General features: G+C 34.9%; 1 protein-coding gene across 4 annotated transcripts; it reads left to right on the top strand.

Moving 5' to 3' along the window:
• On the top strand, positions 1 to 15,872 carry LOC126777230 (venom serine protease-like). 4 transcript variants are annotated; one of them, XM_050500219.1, is made up of 11 exons: positions 402 to 418; positions 3,659 to 3,813; positions 4,515 to 4,595; positions 6,430 to 6,570; positions 7,069 to 7,195; positions 7,987 to 8,090; positions 9,075 to 9,276; positions 9,562 to 9,622; positions 11,104 to 11,237; positions 15,039 to 15,190; positions 15,643 to 15,872. In XM_050500219.1, the coding sequence occupies exons 3-11, from the start codon at positions 4,515 to 4,517 to the stop codon at positions 15,817 to 15,819; spliced, it is 1,179 nt and encodes a 392-aa protein (XP_050356176.1). In that variant the 5' UTR covers positions 402 to 418; positions 3,659 to 3,813; the 3' UTR covers positions 15,820 to 15,872. The 4 variants fall into 4 exon arrangements, with proteins under 4 accessions (XP_050356175.1, XP_050356174.1, XP_050356176.1 ...); XM_050500218.1 differs by lacking the exons at positions 402 to 418; positions 3,659 to 3,813 and adding an exon at positions 1 to 244; XM_050500217.1 differs by lacking the exon at positions 3,659 to 3,813 and having other exon boundaries at positions 342 to 418.
• The last annotated feature ends 2,284 nt before the right edge of the window (positions 15,873 to 18,156 follow it).

Genomic DNA, 18,156 nt, shown 5'->3' with positions numbered 1-18,156 from the left:
AACGGTGGCGGGAAATGTGACGTTTTGATTTTTAAATTAATTTTTTTTAAATTTTGTTTAAGCTTTTGCCAAGTTTAGCTTGAAAATTAAGGATAAAATAAAAAAATATATATATTCTAATATATATATTAATCAATTATAAAAGTAATAATAATTTGTGACGTGTTTTTAAAAGAGGAAATTTGTGACTCCGAATATTGCCGAAGTTATGTGAGAAGAATATAAGCAAAATTTACTTTTCACGGTTAGTACAATAAAAAATATTAAATATTAGCTGTTAACACAAGTGCAAAATACATTGTATTTATATTGTTATGTTAATAATTTACGTAGATAACATTTTATTCTTTAAATACATAAGACTAGTATTCTATGATCATTAAGTACTAAACCAGCCAGTTAGTTGGGTCCAAAAATCGTAAGTATTTTTATTTTATCAATAATAAAACAAAAAAGTAATAATAAAAAAAAAGTAGTTCAAATGTACCTCAACATAAACTATTTTAATCTTCTTTTTATTTTCTGATATAAAAAATATTTACATTAAATATATATAAAAAATATGATTATTTCTTTCATAATTCGTTCTTTGCTTTCTTATATAATGCCTTTATTTATTTTTTTCAAGTACTTATAGTTTGACTTAAAATTAAAAATATTAAAAAAATATATAGAACAAAATACCAATTTAAATAAATTAACGTATAGGATTAGATAAATTACAAAGGTAATTATTGCGTAGGTAATGCTGTACATGGCACAGATAAATAAAAATTAATAATTAATAAAAATAAGGTCAGTTACAGTTTATTACATAATTTTTAAAATAGGTTCTTTAGAAGCAGTGCCGTAGCTAAGACAATGCAACTAATGCCGTTGTATGCATCGCTAGAATCACGTGAAATAAAAGATTCCTTTCAACGAGGTCCTTAAAAAAATTAGCTAAAATTGTGTCCTTATTTTTTTTAAATGAGTTCGGTTTTTTCCGCTACCACAGACACTATTTGGTGATTGTGTCGTGTTCAAAAAAGCAAATGTGTAAAAAAGCAAGTTATGCCCTTGTATAGAAGGCAGAAACTGGTTAAATTTATTTTTTATTTTCAACCAAAAGATTGATTGTTTCTTTAAATATTGTGAAGGAACAATTTTTTTTTACTTTTGAATGATATTGGACAATTTTAGAAAAATGTTTGTTTGAAATGTCTTAATAAATATAAATTATAATCTTACTTTAAATTTATATTAGATCAATAACTACGATCGTCAAACAGGTTGTTAACATTTATGAAATAATCATCATCTCACCCTTTCTCGTTCACAGCTGGACATAGGCCTATCGAATGGCACTGAGCTCGATTTTCAGCTCTCGATTTCCATCCCCTACCAGCCATTTTGCGTATATCACTCCACCTAGCTGGAGAGCGTCTTACGCTAGGCTTTCCAAGACGTGGTCTTCTCTCCAGAACACGTCTACTCTAACGGTTGTCGGTTCTACTACACATGTTACCAGCCCACTGCCACTTCAGCTTACTAATCCTTTGGGCTATGTCGGTTCTCTGTTGGATCGCCACATTTGGGATTCGATCCTTCAGAGAAACTCCGAGCATAACCGTCGCGATAGCTTGGTGAGCGTGCAAAGCAAAAGTAAAGCATTAGTGGACAATTTGGGGGAAATGACTTCCACTTGTCTCACAATCACAATCCTGATTCTGATTCTGATGAGGATTGGTTCACTGCTGATTGTCGTGTTTCAAGGAGAATACGGAATCATAAATCAAATTTACACAGTGCGGCAGATTATACAGAAGACCGAGGAGTATAATAATATATGCAATATATGTAAACAATGTAACATTGAAATTTAATTTAAGTGAAATCACAAGGTCGTGTTGCTAATAATAAAACAGCTGAACTAATATATAAATAACTAGAATTAATAATGTCATTGTTTAATAAGGTGGATTTAAGGAAATTTGCAGTCGGGTAATGGTTACCGGGCTATTAAAACTTTAAATTTCAAACAATCAAATATTATATATTATATTATTTTACTTGTCCACGGGTTTTTTGAAGCCCGTCTGGATAGATATCACCCATTTTTATCATCCATTGTAGATAAAATGTTGATATGATCGATCATCACACTTAATTTCTTTTAAATATTTCACTTATAATTACTTATGCTTAATAAAGTGTTTGAAAAAAGACGCTCATACAGTATTTATTATTTAAAATAGTAGTAATAGCCTGTAAATGTCCCACTGCTGGGCTAAGGCCTCCTCTCCCTTTTTGAGGAGAAGGTTTGGAGCTTATTCCACCACGCTGCTCCGATGCGAGTTAGTGGAATACACATGTGGCAGAATTTCGATGAATTTAGACACATGCAGGTTTCCTCACGATATTTTCCTTAACCGAAAAGCACGAGATGAATTATAAACAGAAATTAAGCACATGAAAATTCAGAGGTGCTTGCCCGGGTTTGAACCCACGTTCATCAAATATCATTGGTTTTTTTTTGTTTATCATTAGATAAAACTTATAGATAGGACTAATTAAAATATCGATATTAATTTAACAGATAAAGTTTAAGTATTAAAATAAATTAGATTTTATCAGACAATATCAAATTTTTTTTTAATCAACAACTGGTGATAATTTTTGTAATCAAAATAAATAGTTTGAAATAATAAACGTAAATATTTTTTTTTATTAAAGTTTAAAATCATCATATTAATAAAGTTGTTAAAATTACTGGTGGTAGGGCTTTGTGCAAGCTCGTCTGGGTAGGTACCACCCACTCATCAGATATTCTACCGCAAAACAGCAGTACTTGTTATTGTTGTGTTCCGGTTTGAAGGGTGAGTGAGCCAGTGTAATTACAGGCACAAGGGATATAACATCTTAGTTCCCAAGGTTGGTGGCGCATTGGCTATGTAAGCGATGGTTGACATTTCTTACAATGCCATTGTCTAAGGGCGTTTGGCGACCACTTACCATCATGTGGCCCATATGCTCGTCCGCCTTCCTATTCTATAAAAAAAAAAAGTTGAACATTGCTGCACAAATTTGGCCTCGGCGCTCTTTTTCCAGTTTAACTTCGATAATAGTATACTGTTTTATGGTGACCGAAATTGATAGTTTCGATACGTTTTGCTGCGTATATTGCAAGAAGAGTGTTAGGTATAAATGGATTTCTATAAGTTAAGAGAATACCGAAAAAATATGGAGGACATGCGACGAACGACATGCACAAGAATTAAGTAGGGCGAGCGGATATTGAATTATACCGAAACTAAGTAATTTAGAAGAGGAAAAGAATACAAGTTGTAAAATGTAATTCTGAATTTTTAAAAATATCGATTGTTTTAACATTTTTTATCTTTTTATGACTTAAATGAGGTATTAGAGTAACTTGAGCTACATATTATTTTTTTGAATTGTAGAAAAAGGAAATTATTGTTAGATAATTAACATTTTAGTGCATATTTATCGTAACATACTTATACTATTTGGTTCAATTACATTTTATAATTAATGTAAAACAATTAATGAGTTCCAATTGTGAGATTAATATTCCTAAGAAATAGGCTATTTAAAAAAAAAACATTAAAATGAACAATAATTAATATATAAATATACATAAATATGCGCCCTCCAGCCAGGTGGACCGACGACCTTAAGAAGGTGGCGGGCACCAACTGGATGCGGAAGGCGGAGGACAGGGAGCTTTGGCGCACCTTGGGAGAGGCCTATGTTCAGCAGTGGACAACGATTGGCTGTTGATTGATTGATGCATACTGACATTACAAATATGTACGAATACAGCGCAGCACAGATCATATAGTACTTTACTATATCAGCAAGTTAAGGCTTTATTTTTCAGGATTGTATTACGTTAAGCGAAACTACAACCAAGCAGCTTCAAGACGGAGCTGTCCTTTTATTTCAAATTAAATTTAAAAAGGTAGATGAGCAATACGCTTTTTTAAGGTTACCATCGCTCATTCAACCGACACTAGGAAAAATAAATCACTACTTACAGTCTTGCACCAATAATGCGAAGTCAGCCGAATGGGATCTAAAATGTTTTGTTTCATGTTCTTGGCTCACTTAGCAATTAAATATAGCAATACAAATTGTGTCGTCTTTAATTTTATCGCCTTGAGACAGATATACATATAGACATAATATGTGATGAGTGCGTTTTTATATATATTAAAAAAATAACCACAATTATTATTCAAATACTTTAAAATAATTATTTTTTATATAAGAAATGAGAGAGATTAGAGTAGTCGAAGGTGACGGTTTTAAAGGTGGGTTAAAGACCAATGAGGCTTCTAATGCTTAACTTGTGTTTATTAAAAATATTATTCAATGATAAATTGAAATATCATAAGGATATGTAACCAGTGAGCTCAAACCCCAAACCTCCTCGGACTTGAAGAGGCCTTAGCTAAACAGGTGGACTTGTACAATTGGACTATAATTTTTTTTTATAATATTACTTTCAGATGTATTTAGTTGCAATAGTCTCATCCTTGCTGCTTGGATATGCAGCTGCGCAAAATTCAAACTGCGACTTCTTTAGAAATGTAAGTTTATATTTAATATTAAACTTTTACCTATCCTTACCAATATTATAAGTAAGTTTTGTTTTGTTTGTGTGAATGTTATGCTTTCACGTATAGAAAAGGATATATAGTGCCTAAGAGCCGTCTCTCCCCGATCAAAATAACACTAATTAATATTTGGTCATGTTCTTGAACTCGTATAACAGCTTTATTATAATAAAAATAATAATCAATAACATTGGTGACGTGACATGCCGTGGTTTTGCATTCAAATGTCAAGTCAGGCCAATAGTTAGTTATAAAGAATATCTGTCAAAAATTTATCAGTACAATTATTGCCAAGTTGACTCCCGTGCCACTAAAGTAATTCATCTTGTACTTGACGCTAGGAGAAAAATGCATGTGATTTAATTCCACTTGCTTATATAATCTTGCATGGAGCAGCATGGCGGAATAAGCTCCAAACCTTGTTAAAGAAGAGGTTTTGGCTCAGCAGTGAGACATTAACGCACTGTTACGAGGCATGCCTTTTAAGTTTTGTCGTTTGAAGAAAAAAACAATTAGAACCTTATAGTACTTTTTATTGTTTTTCAAAGTATTCACCACGTAGCGTAATACACTTTTCCATTCGCTCAAACCAATTATTATAACATTTATTCCACTCTAAAGTGGGGGTGTTCAAAATGGCTGACTTGAAAGCATCGACTGCTTTTTCACCGGACTGGAACCTTTGACCACGAAGACTTTTCTTTATTTTAGGAAATGTAAATAAATCGTTAGGGCTTAGGTCAGGACTGTATGGAGGATGGTCCAGAATTTCTACTTTTTCCTGCTTCAAATACTCAATCAATCGTTTGACGAGCGCTGTGTGAGCTTGCGTTGTCGTGGTGCATGATGATGAGTTGCTTTGAGTTAGATTTTCGAAGTTTGGTGATTACTTGTAGTAAACAAATTGTGGTATACCACTCTGCGTTAACCGTTCTACGATCTTCAAGTGCAATAGTCGCAACATGGCCGGTTTTTCCAACGAACGTGGCCACCATCTTCTTTGAAGTGCTTTGAGAACGAACAACTTTAGTCGGCTTTGGCTCGTCTTGAAAGACCCAGATTGTAGATTGTTGTTTGGAATCAGGATCGTAGGCATAGATCCAAGATTCGTCACCACTGATGATGTCGTAGACGTGATTTGACTCTCCTCGGTTAAACCTTTGAAGAGTTTTCTTACATCATCTGACGCGGGCCGCCTTGTGATCGTTGGAAAGCAGATGCGGTATCTAACGGCAAACTAGCTTTCTCACACCAAGCGCTTCATGCAAGATCTTCTGAATCTTCTGAATCTTCTGAGATGCCTAATAGAGCCTCTATCTCTCGATACGTCACATGACGATCTTCGAGAATTAGTTGTCTCACAGCAATGATGTTATTTTCAGTGAAGGCGAATTTTGGGCGTCCTTCGCGAGATTTGCCACTAACACTAGTATGTCCACGCTGGAATTCTAAATACCAGCGTTCGACAGTCTGCAGACATGGGGCTTCATCACTGAACACAGATGTTAGCTCTTCAAAACACTGAAGCCGTGTCAGGCCTCTTCTAAAGTTGTAGAAAATTATTGCACGAACATTTTCCTTAGAAAGATTCATTTTCGTACGTAACCTGACAGATTCCAGCTGTCGCTGCAACTAAACAATAGCATTAATCCTAATACTTTCAACTGTTTTGAGATTCAAAATTTAAACACATTCGAATATAGAACAGTTCCAAATTCAAACTTACCGGGAAATATGGAAACGACATAACTTAAAAGGCATGCCTTGTACTATTACGGTTCTTTATATAGATTTTTATGTTTTTCAGGTAGCTGTTGGGGTCAAGTATTATGTATACAGTCCAAATTACCCGAACTCATATCCGGCAGGCGTAAGCTGTAGGTGGCAGGCGCAGTGCCCGCCGGGGTACAACTGTAGACTAGATTGCGATGACATTATTATGCCACAGGTAAAGGAACATTTTCATATATATGAATTTATTAATAGTACTATTAAGGATAGTACTATTAAAATTAATTGAGAGATATTAAGCGGCGGGTCTTTGTGTAGGTAATCAGGTATCACATCATCAACATCTTAGATCCCATGGTCGGCAGAGCTTTGACCTGTAAAAAATGTTAAAAATAAAGGGAACACAACATACATTTACGAATAAAAACTGTTTTTTTAGTATATAATATTATTTCGCCGCTATTAAAAATGTTTTTTTTTTGTAGTCTTCCTCAGTCAAATGCACAAAAAGTATTTAACTACATTTGTAACAACTTTAATAGTATATAATTTGAGAACTAATAGAGCGTAGTCTGTTTGATCTCTCTGATATATTAACTACATATTATACATTCCAATAAAAATAAAGTCGAAATTGGAAGAAAACGTAATTCTTATGATTAACAAAAAAATATAACAACTACAGTTTTAGTAAATGTATAAATTATTCTTTCAGACTCCATCATGTTCCATGGACCGCCTTCTCATATCAAGCTCTGGAGATCCACTGTTGACGCAGGCTGAGTACTATTGCGGATACGGAGCAGTTTCCGCGGTGTCCACTGGTCAGAGAATGACCATAGGTAAGGGTTCTACATTCTCCGACATAAGTATGTAGTAAGAAAGTATTTCTTGTAAAAAAACCGCTTCATTTTAAATGAGGTTGGATATTCTGTCATATAAAAAGGTGTTTTGTATAAATTAATTAATAAGTGAAACGACAAACATTCTAATGAAATTTTTCTTATTTTTATATTATTATTTTGTTATATAAAATGAAACTTATTTATTTGTGTTTTCATTTATTTATATATGTTATCCCTCAAAAATTTAATTGTTAATTTCGTTCGTTATTTACAATAAAATAGCAGGACAGAAAACATTTATAATATTTAAAAAAAAATAACTTTTGTTTTCTTTTGCATAATTTGTAATTTGCCAATAATGTTTTGAATTGAAATGGTGATGCATTAGCCATTTCCTGCAAGATATATTTCGGAGAGTGTGCTTAGGAGCTATTTACCTAAGTTCCTTCGTCATGTTCTTACCACTGAATTGCGAGACATTGCAAAGGGACAAATGGTTACCTGATGATCAGTGGTCATCATTACCAATAGAGGTTGACACTGTATTAGAAATATTAACCATGCCATACATCGCTAAGACCTCACCACCCGATGTTTTGTCATTTGCATGTACTTACGCTATCTCACTCATTTTTACCCAACTCCGTTTTTATAAAAAAACATGATTATATCGTTTGGTCTAAGTGGAAGTCAATTCTTTATCCTATGAATTATAAGATCGTTCATTATTTAAACAAAAACCAAAAACGATATTTGAAATAAATCTTAAATAATGTTACTTTTTACAGGTCTCTTAACGTCAGCAAAGACTACAGGGGGAAGGTTTATGTGCGAACTAACAGCACAGCGGATCACAACTCAACCAACGTGCTCTTGTGGGTATCGGAGATTGGTAAGGAATATTTTTAAAGCAATAATTTAGTATTAAACTGTATTGTCAGTTTTATAAAACTGTACTTGAATTGGACTTTTGAAGATGGACTATGGTTTTTGGTTTTTCTTACTTGGTAATTTGACACCATCTTCCATAGACATTGGCAAAAAAAATATTTTACATCCCTCGCATCATCATCAGCCTTTGAAACTGAAATTACACTGGCTCACTCACCCTTTAAACGTGACACAGCAATACTAAATGTTGCTGCTTGGCGATAGAATTTGTTATAAAGCATCAGATCCCGAGGGTTCAAACCCAGTCAAGCCATTATAACATACACTCCCGTGCCTCGGAATGCACGTAAAGCTACTTGTGTATCATGATACACAAGTGGCTTTACGTGCATTATGTCCCGTGTCGTTGGCTAGTCACCCCTGAGAATGGCAATGGAATGCCGCGACGGCAGAAATCAGTCAGGGAAGGACATTTAGTAACTGCTTTACAGAAACTTAAAATAAAATAGTTTAGTAGGCAGTAGATAATTATAAATGATTATTAAAAATATAACTATGTTTTTATTGTTAATTGCGAATGACGAGTTGGAAACCCCAGAGAAATTCAGGTCAGGGATGTTTAATGTCCCCTCTCTCCTATTTATTATTAATATCGTACCTAAGTATACACAGTATACTTTTCGAGTGGATAGAAATTTTTATATATATTTTTTTCATATTAAGTGCCGAGAAGTGACAGTGGTTAGAACACCTGGATTTTAAACGAAGATTGCGGGTTCAAATCACTGTTTTTACGCGCTTAATTTATGTTTACAAATGGAGGAAACCTTGGTAACTGTTATTTAATTTATTAATATAAATTCACCAATCTGCAGTATGGCAGAGGGCTGGAATAAGAGCAAAAAAATTTCCTAAATAGGAAACAAGTATTTGGTAAGTATTGCGACATTGAAGATATGTTGCAGATATTTACCAATTCTTATAGGACAGAATCGTCGGCGGCGAAGAAACAAGACCCAAAGAGTTTCCAATGATGGCTGGTATCGTGACTGCTGATACACAAAGTATTGAATGTGGAGCTGTTATCATCGACACGAAATATGTCCTTACAGCCGCTCATTGCGTAGCCAACCAGCAACTTGACAATTTGGGGGTGGTTGTCGGCGAACACGATACAAGTACTGGAAGTAAGTGATGCGCATCGTTTTCATTATATATTATATTAATTTAATAGTATGCTTTCAAGCCCTTGTAGACTAGTCTTTTTATAGGTGGACATGCAAATGGGCTACCTGATCGTAAGCGGTCATCTACGCCCATAGAAATTGGCAGTAATTCTTCGATAATGGGCTATTCTGTTTTTTTTTTTAAATATTTAAAGCTTGTGACCTATTTATAAAGTTAATTCACAGATTCAAAAACCCTTAATAAACATTAGCTTAACAATCCTCAGCTTAACATAACTCTTTCAGGCGAATCGATGACACAGGGCTTCAGAGTCGCCCAAGTAATAATTCATCCCCAATACACTTCGTAAGTCTACTTAAAATATAAATTGTTTTATATTATAACATACTAACTGCCTTGTTGGTCTAATGGCTGGCTAGTCTTAATGGTTGCAGATCACTAAGTCCTGGATTTGAATCCTGAGCGTGAGTGTGTCTTTGAGTGTGAAAAGTTAATGATTTTTTTTCTTATGCAGAACTTTAATTTTACTTCTCGAATTCCTAATGAATACCATACATTATTCAATATATTCGGCAATGTTATTCTGTCAATTCAATGTCAAAGTTGTTTGTAGTAAATAAATGTGTAGATGGCACTCCTAACATTTTTAAACTCCTCCATCCATTGATATATGTACCTAATACAATATTTACATCCCACTGTTCGTTGAACATTAATGCATAAATCAATCAATATAAAATATATATTGTTGTGTACTATTTCATGTACAGTACAGTAACAGCCTGTAAATGTCCCACTGCTGGGCTAAGGCCTCCTCTCCCTTTTTGAGGAGAAGGTTTAGAGCTTATTCCACCACGCTGCTCCTGCTGTTGGTGGAATACACATGTGGCAGAATTTCGATTAAATTTGACACATGCAGGTTTCCTCACGATGTTTTCCTTCACCGAAAAGCACGAGATGAATTATAAACAGAAATTAAGCACATGAAAATTCAGAGGTGCTTGCCCGGATTTAAACCCACGTTTATCGGTTAAGATTCACGCGTTCTTACCACTGGACCATCTCGACTTTCATGTGCAATAGTTTATTTCATATTTTATTTCAATTCACAATGATAATGAGTTTTCGAAATTAGTTAATAAATAGAATTGAACCAATAAAAAAACATATTCGAATTAAAAAATATAATAGCATCAATTTTTTTTATTTCAATGGGCTAGACTAAAGTAGTTTTGAGTATGGATATGCATACTGTAAGCTACAGTGCACATAACACTCATGTGGGTATGTGTGCGTGCCGTACAGGCACGCGCTCATTACCACAAAACCCCATTAAGGATTGGAGCCGTCGGGACGAAAGTGTGATGCCCCCCGAAAAGACGGAGTGGGTAAAAATTTGGGTTTTTACTGGGTATTCCGGACTCATTGTCGCTCCACATACCTTCTTCTCGTAGGGAAAACTGGTTAATGCATATTTCCAGAGAAATAAAAAAGCCATGATACACTACCTTATAAATACCTAAGCCCTTTTGATTCCAGAGGGTATATTCTATGAGGACGCCTATCATCTCAGAGCGTAGTTGGTGAGGTACTAAGTTAGAAAACCTAGTCAACGTGATTTAGGAACACCAAAAATTTTATGAGTGCCATCTACACATTTTTTATACCAAATAACAGTAACAATATTTGACCTACCTACATATATATACACATTGCTATATACAGTATACGGAACATGAAGGCATAGAAAGTATCATACCGTTCGCTGTCACGGCATACAAGTCAGTCTAACCCCCATTAGATGTTTCATCAAGGACTTTTTTCAGATCAAATTACGACTTTGATGTTGCGATTCTGAAAATCAACGGCCAGATAAAGTACAATGACTACGTCGCTCCAGTGTGTCTGCCATTTAAATATGTTAACAACGATTTCACAGGGTCTAAGGTTACCCTTCTAGGTACGTTTATTATTGCAAATAATTGGTTAATCATATAATTATCTAAATACTTTTAAACATTGTTTAGCGGAGGATTACTTAAATGACGCTATATGTTCATATTTCGAATGTCAATTCAATAATGATAGAAAGACGAAATCAGTGTTTAATTAAACAGCCGCTATGTATTGATGTGCCTTCCGGAAAACATACAGCATTGCTGTGAAGAAGCAGTCGTATACTTACTTTAATCTGTGGTCGATTGCTACCTTAGACAACTTAGTTCACCTGAATGATACTAGGTGGCGCTAGTTTACCAGCAAGTCCGCGGGAACCGTAGCCATAGTCTTTCATAGCGTTGTGTACTTTCGCCAAAGGTGGTCGAAATAATTCTAAAGTAATTCAGTTGTAAATAACATTTCTATCTATCTTATGAAGTTTTGTGAAAAATTAATTAACACATTGAATATTTTCGAACATTGAGTTGTTTTTTTTCTATTTGAAATTATGGATCGCGCCCCGAATAAAAACGGTGAAGTTAGTGATTCGCATGTGCCTATTTCGGATGGTGTGTATACCGATAATAATTAGTGCCGCGAGGATGAGGATACCTCGAATTCAAGCAGTTCGAGCAATGAAGGTGAAAATGAGGGTACTCCCAGAAAGAAACGTCGGCTGGACTCCCAGGTAACGGTCGATCCGAGAATCGACGCGTTATATGACCAGGTCAGTTTTCTTACAAATTTTATAATGCATCAACATTGTGGGACTGATAGCAACAAATCCAGTAGTCACGTAAACTCAGACCAAGTAGCTCTTTTTTATCCAACCCCTCGGTGTCAACAAAAACTCTAGATCTAGGCACATACAAGACAGAGTTTGACGAGAAAAAACACATGAAACCCGCCGATGGGAATAGGTTAAAACAACTAATAGAGTTACACCACTTTAACACACCCTTGTGGCAACACGTGCGCTACACTAAAGCATTAGCTGAAGTCACTGCATCTCCGGGATTTTGCAACCTTAAAATCAATGACGAATTGTGCTGCCTTAATAAAAGCAAAGACTTTTTGGCCCCTACTGAATTTTTGTTGCGGGACTAAAATGCTTTATTAATTTATGCTTTAAATGCTTTGCTGTACCAAAAGGAGTTGTTGCAATCAGGCTTACAAGAAATACTAGATTGGGCTGTTAATAACCCAAGTGAGCTAAATAGTGTCATCTATTTAATAAAATGAGTGCTACGTTTCGTGAATCTTCCGCTTCCTACAAAAATGTAGAACGCTCATTACAGATCGTCTGTAGCAAGAGAGCGGAATGTGTGGAGATTAGACGTTCACGACTCATATCAGAAATACATAATAAAAGTATACAAACTGCTTTTCAAAATTTTCCACCCAGCGAAGAATTTCTTTTTGACAAAGCAAAGCTACTGTCGCTTATTCAGTCCCTCGGAGGGCCACAATACTGGTTGTCACAAACTCAAACATTCGAACCAAAAGACAGATCTAGTCTGAAAAGGAAACTTAATGAACCCTCAACATCTATAAGTTATAATCCCACAAGACCCAATTATCAAAGCTCAAATAAGAAACCACAAAATAAACAAACTTACAAAGGGAAAGCTGACAACAACAAGCAAACTAAAAACATTACATTTCGAAACAGATATAAGAAAAAATGACTATCCGTCACAATCATTCAGGGGGGGTCACCTTGTACAATTCAAAGACAAATGGCAGACTTTGGAGGCAAACAAATTTATCATGACGACAAACACAGGATCCCGAATACCCCTGTTCAAAAACCAATAATGGACCGGTATGCAACAAAAACTTCCCCTGCCATGACTCAAGTAATTCTCGAACTCCTGAATCAGAATATTCTTCAAGAAGTCAGGGCAAAATCTCCGAGTTTCATCTCCAAACTTTTCTTGCGGAAGAAAAGCGATGGATCGATGCGCCCAATATTCGATCTCCGGGAACTGAACAAATATGTAAAAACGAAACATTTTCGTTTGATTTCTCACACAGATGTGCCGGACTTTCTCCAACCTGGAGACTGGATGACAAAGATCGACATTTCGCAGGCTTACCTTCATTTCCCTATGGCAAAATCACACAGACCCTTTCTTAGAATCAGTTATCAAAACCGTATTTACGAGATGACATGCCTGCCTTTCGGTCTAGCTTCTGCACCGCACCTTTTCTCTTCCATCACATGCTGGGTCGCGGAGACCCCGCGTGCGAAAAATTGTCGAGTGCTAGTCTACCTAGACGACTTTCTTCTGGTGCATCAAAACCGAACCAAGTTGAGTCTTCAGGCTGCGGAAGCCGTAAGACACTTGGAATTATTGGGTTGGAAAGTAAATTTCCAGAAATCTGTCCTGACTCCCACACAAGACTTGGAATATCTAGGGATACGATGGCTAACGGCCAAAAACAAAATGACCCTACCAGACAAGAAAGTAAAGAGCATCAACAACACACTAGAACAATCTGTTCTTTTTGTGTAATTCAAAAGACATGAGTCTACGACAATTACAAACAATGTTGGGACAGCTAAACTTTGCCAACTTTGTCACGGGGCAGACTACATTGTCGCAATTTGCAAACCTTCCTGCGACGGTTCGACAAGAGATTTCCCCGCCAAGTGCAACGTATCCCGCAGAACGTTTACCGAGAAATGGTGTGGTGGCGCGGAGTCACTCACCACTCGTTACCGATACACCAGGAACCGGCTACCCTTTTTCTGGCAACGGATGCCTCCGATGTGGGTTGGGGTCAACTGGACGGAAAAGTGATGTCAGGGAACTGGTCACACTACCAGAGAAAATGGCACAGCAACAAGAAAAAACTATTCGCCGTTTTCACTGCTATCAAAATGAACTCAAAAACGCTAGTAAAGTCACATTTACTGATTCAGCCCGACAACCGAACATTGATAGCGTATATCCGAAAAGTAGGCGGAACCAAGTCTTAAGCGTTGCTGGAACTGACATTCAAACTTCTCCAGTTCGCGGACAAATTCGAAATAACGCTGTCAGTATATTACCTCCCGGGGAGGTACAACATAATAGCAGACAGGTTGTCACGAAGAAAGGACCCGGCGGAATGGCACCTGACACCCGATGCGACCGCGGAGGTCTTCCAAAAATGGGGACTTCCCAAAATAGATTTGGTCGCATCAAAAATACAGCTGTTGTGCGAAACTATGTATCAATAGATTGCAAAGATCGATCGGCATGTTATAAAGACGCCTTCAGCAGACCTTGGAGTTACCGAATCGCCTGAGTGTTTCCACCCCCCAGCCTATGCCTTGCTGTATGTTTTCCTCTCGGCACATAATATCGGTTTTATTTTTATGTAAAACCATAATATTATTGATATGTCTATGTCTTTAGTATATGTTTATACATATACTATTGATGTATTAATTGTCACTGAGGTAATTGACATAGACCTTACTGACACGTAGTCTTAAGGCGGACTGTTAATATTTATGAAAGATATCGAGGTGAGATTATAGACAATTTTAGTACTTTTTATAGTTTTGACATATTCCTAAAAAGCAACTTTTATTGAATGAGTAGGGTCTATGCCATATACCTCCATAGTCTATAGTAATTGATACGTTAGTAGTAAGTAATAGATAAATAATAACAAAGACCAGCAGTGAAAATAATACACCTACTACTGGGACATCTAGACGTTTATAATTCAAAAAGACATTCTTCAAATTAAAATGTAGGTACAAATAAGCTGGGGCGAGTTCAATATATTAATTCGTTGTCTGTTTATTAAATTACTGTAAAAATAGGTTGGGGCACACTATCTCCTGGAGGTCCAACATCCAATGTGCTTATGAAGGTTGATCTGAATGTCATCAGTCAAGCAACTTGTAGACAAAGCTACCCTGATCTAACGCCTCGTCAGATGTGCACGTATAAGGCAGGAAAGGATGCTTGCCAGGTAACCAAAATTTTTGTTTTACGATATTTAGATTAAGTTTCATTTGGTCTTTTAACAATCATTAAAAATTATAAATAATTTTGTTAAGAATAATAAATAAATGAAAAGACAAATTAAATACTTGTTTAACAATTATTAAAAAGTATAAATATTAAACAATAGAAAAACTTATTAATGGCTGAGCTTCAACAAAACATCATTCTTATTTATTTATCTTATAAATTTGATAGTACAGATAACAGAAAACTATGGAGGATGCATACTGACGAGGTTTTATCGCGACATAGCAATATATGATGTATTTAGCGAATTCGAGAAATGTATTGGAATATCAGTGCATTTCAAAAACATAACACAAATATTTCGCAATTTAATTGTAAAAAAATTTAAAACCATATCTTATTTTATTTCTTGTACATGTATGTTTTATGTAATATAAATATATATCACAGAGAGACTCAGGCGGCCCCGCTCTGTACACCGACCCCCAGAATGGTCTGCTCTACGCCGCAGGTGTCATCAGCTATGGCCGTTTCTGTGCATCCAACGAACCTGGCGTCAACGCGCGCATCACTGAGCTCCTTAAATGGATCGTAACCAACGCCCCTGCCAACTATTGCATGAAATAAATTGACTTCACTGAAATTTTATGTGTTATAATTTTTTGAAATTTACTTACCAATATTTATTAAGATTTTCTACCGAGATACAGTCAAATTAGTTTAAAGATGTTATTGCACCGTTAGGAGATAAATATAAAACAAATAATTTATTATATTTTTTTAGTACTTACTTAATATTATAGTTAAACGTTATTTTTAATCATGATATTTCAACTACTTCAAACATTTCGTAGTCATCCTCATGATCCTCATCCTCGCTTTCATCCCACAAATCACGAATCTTAATGATAATTTTTGTAATATTGAACATAAAGCTTCGTCTCTACGCTGAAGTTACTCTTACTCTTTAATAGAATAAATATATAGACTCACGTTTCTTCATTTCTCTACAGTTATGGCTTTAAATTTTTCATCATATACAGGTCTGAATTTAGAAATCCTAAGCACCTAGGCACTTAGGCATTTGAGGCCCCCATTCCGAATTTGCCTGGGTGAGGGCCCTCGGATGGTAGGATACCTAGGTCGTTGCTTTGTGGGCCTAGGCATAAATACGTATATGTATATAGGTAGAATGACGACTACCGGGTCAAGCTAGTATTTTAATATATAAAATTAGATTAGATATGCTAGTATCTGTTTTCATGTTCGCGTTTTTGATATAATTTTGTATTAAAATAGCTCAAGCTGTGTGCTTTTACGTGGAGATATTAATACTTAGTCGTATATAAATTTGTCAGCAGACATTTGCAATTCGAATTATAAATCTTTTATTTAAGGCGCGAGTAATTATTTATACTCTAGCTATTTATGAAAAATATTTTTTCTGGGACGAATGGCCATGACAAACCTTGACATACATATGTAGTAAATTTCTGTATTTGTGATAAAAATGTTGACGAACATGTAGGTATTCACGCACATTTTTGCATGTTTTTACAAACGGTCACGCACACAAAAAAATATATTTTTATATGATATGTGGTATCTCTTATAAAGCTTCCGCTAAGCGTTCATGTATCTATAATTTTGGCGCGGTGGTCCGTAGTTTGCAGAGTGCGTGTGCGTGAGTGGGTTTAAATTATACTGCCAATATTTTATTATTTTATTAGAAATTAATTGATGTTATCAATATTATTGTAATTATTTTGTTCTTTAACTATTTAATTCGCAATACTAGGCACTAAAATATAATATAAACTCGTAAAAAAATACGGGACATTATTTTTTTTTAAATTATTAAACTACAATTAATTTAATTATTTCATAAAAGTCCAGCGGGAAGTGCAAACAAATACCGTTGAATGGTATTTGTATATATTTGCATGTTGCATTTCCATCTTATTATTTGTGTATGTACCGTCTAACTGTATCCGCATTTGCGAACAATTTTTTTTTTAATTTATTTATCCAGCTAGTTTATCAACGCCAGCTTGTCGCTAGTTGCCGTCACTGTAGCTGTAGCTACGATTCAGAACCAGGTCGTGAAGCATATGGACTGTTGGATTCAGAGTCTGGTAGACGGCAATAAAAGTAAAAAAAAAGAAATAAATTATAATTTTTATAATAAAAGAAACCTAATGACAATCTTGGCAGAAGCTAAATTAGTTTAACCAATTTACAAATTGATTGTGAAAATATCCTTTACGCTTGCGTAAAGGATTGCCAATCAAGGTTTGAGCATTAGGGCGAACTTGCCAATAATCACAAATTTGATACATATTCGTAGGGGCACTTCACGATACAAAACTACTTGTTTCCACTATTTGAATATCTCTAAAAATATTCTAATAAATCCCTTTGAATTATAATTAAATATAATGAAAAAATAAATTATAATTAATTATAATGATATATATATCTACAATAGATTAGCAAAATATCATACAGACAAAGTTTCACATAAAAAAAACTTTTTAAAACGTAGTAAAAATTTATATATTTAGTAGTTCCAAAGGTATGAGAAAAATTTCAAATCAATCGAATCGTTTGCTGTCTTAAAATTAATTTCCATTCAATTTGACCTAGGTGAAAACCAATCAAATTTCTTAATACTTGGTTAATTATATTTAGATATGATAAGTTAAAAAATAGTCAACATAAAACAGATAAAACTATTACAAATAAGCTCAAATCACCCCACAGATAAACATCATAGAAACTCCATGCTTGCACGTAATAACATTGCGTCACTCAACATAATAAAACTATTTTACCCTCCACTAGATGGCGCTACCGAGAACTTAAGAGGGCGCTGTTTTACCGCATTATTGATTCAATCTATTCATTTTCATTCTAAGTAAACTTTGTTCGCCCTCAACACTCTATTCCTGTTTTACAAATTTA

Source organism: Nymphalis io, chromosome 22, assembly GCF_905147045.1.
Source record: "Nymphalis io chromosome 22, ilAglIoxx1.1, whole genome shotgun sequence".
NCBI classification, from domain to species: Eukaryota; Metazoa; Arthropoda; class Insecta; order Lepidoptera; family Nymphalidae; genus Nymphalis; species Nymphalis io.
This window is presented reverse-complemented; position numbering and strand designations above follow the sequence as displayed.

Bases quoted from the DNA above. Each gene is read 5' to 3' on its own strand.
- LOC126777230 (XM_050500218.1), top strand. From the start codon at position 4,515: ATGTATTTAGTTGCAATAGTCTCATCCTTGCTGCTTGGATATGCAGCT. The intron at 6,571-7,068 runs GTAAAGGAACAT...TTATTCTTTCAG, and splicing joins ATGACATTATTATGCCACAG to ACTCCATCATGTTCCATGGA. The intron at 15,191-15,642 runs GTAACCAAAATT...TATATATCACAG, and splicing joins CAGGAAAGGATGCTTGCCAG to AGAGACTCAGGCGGCCCCGC.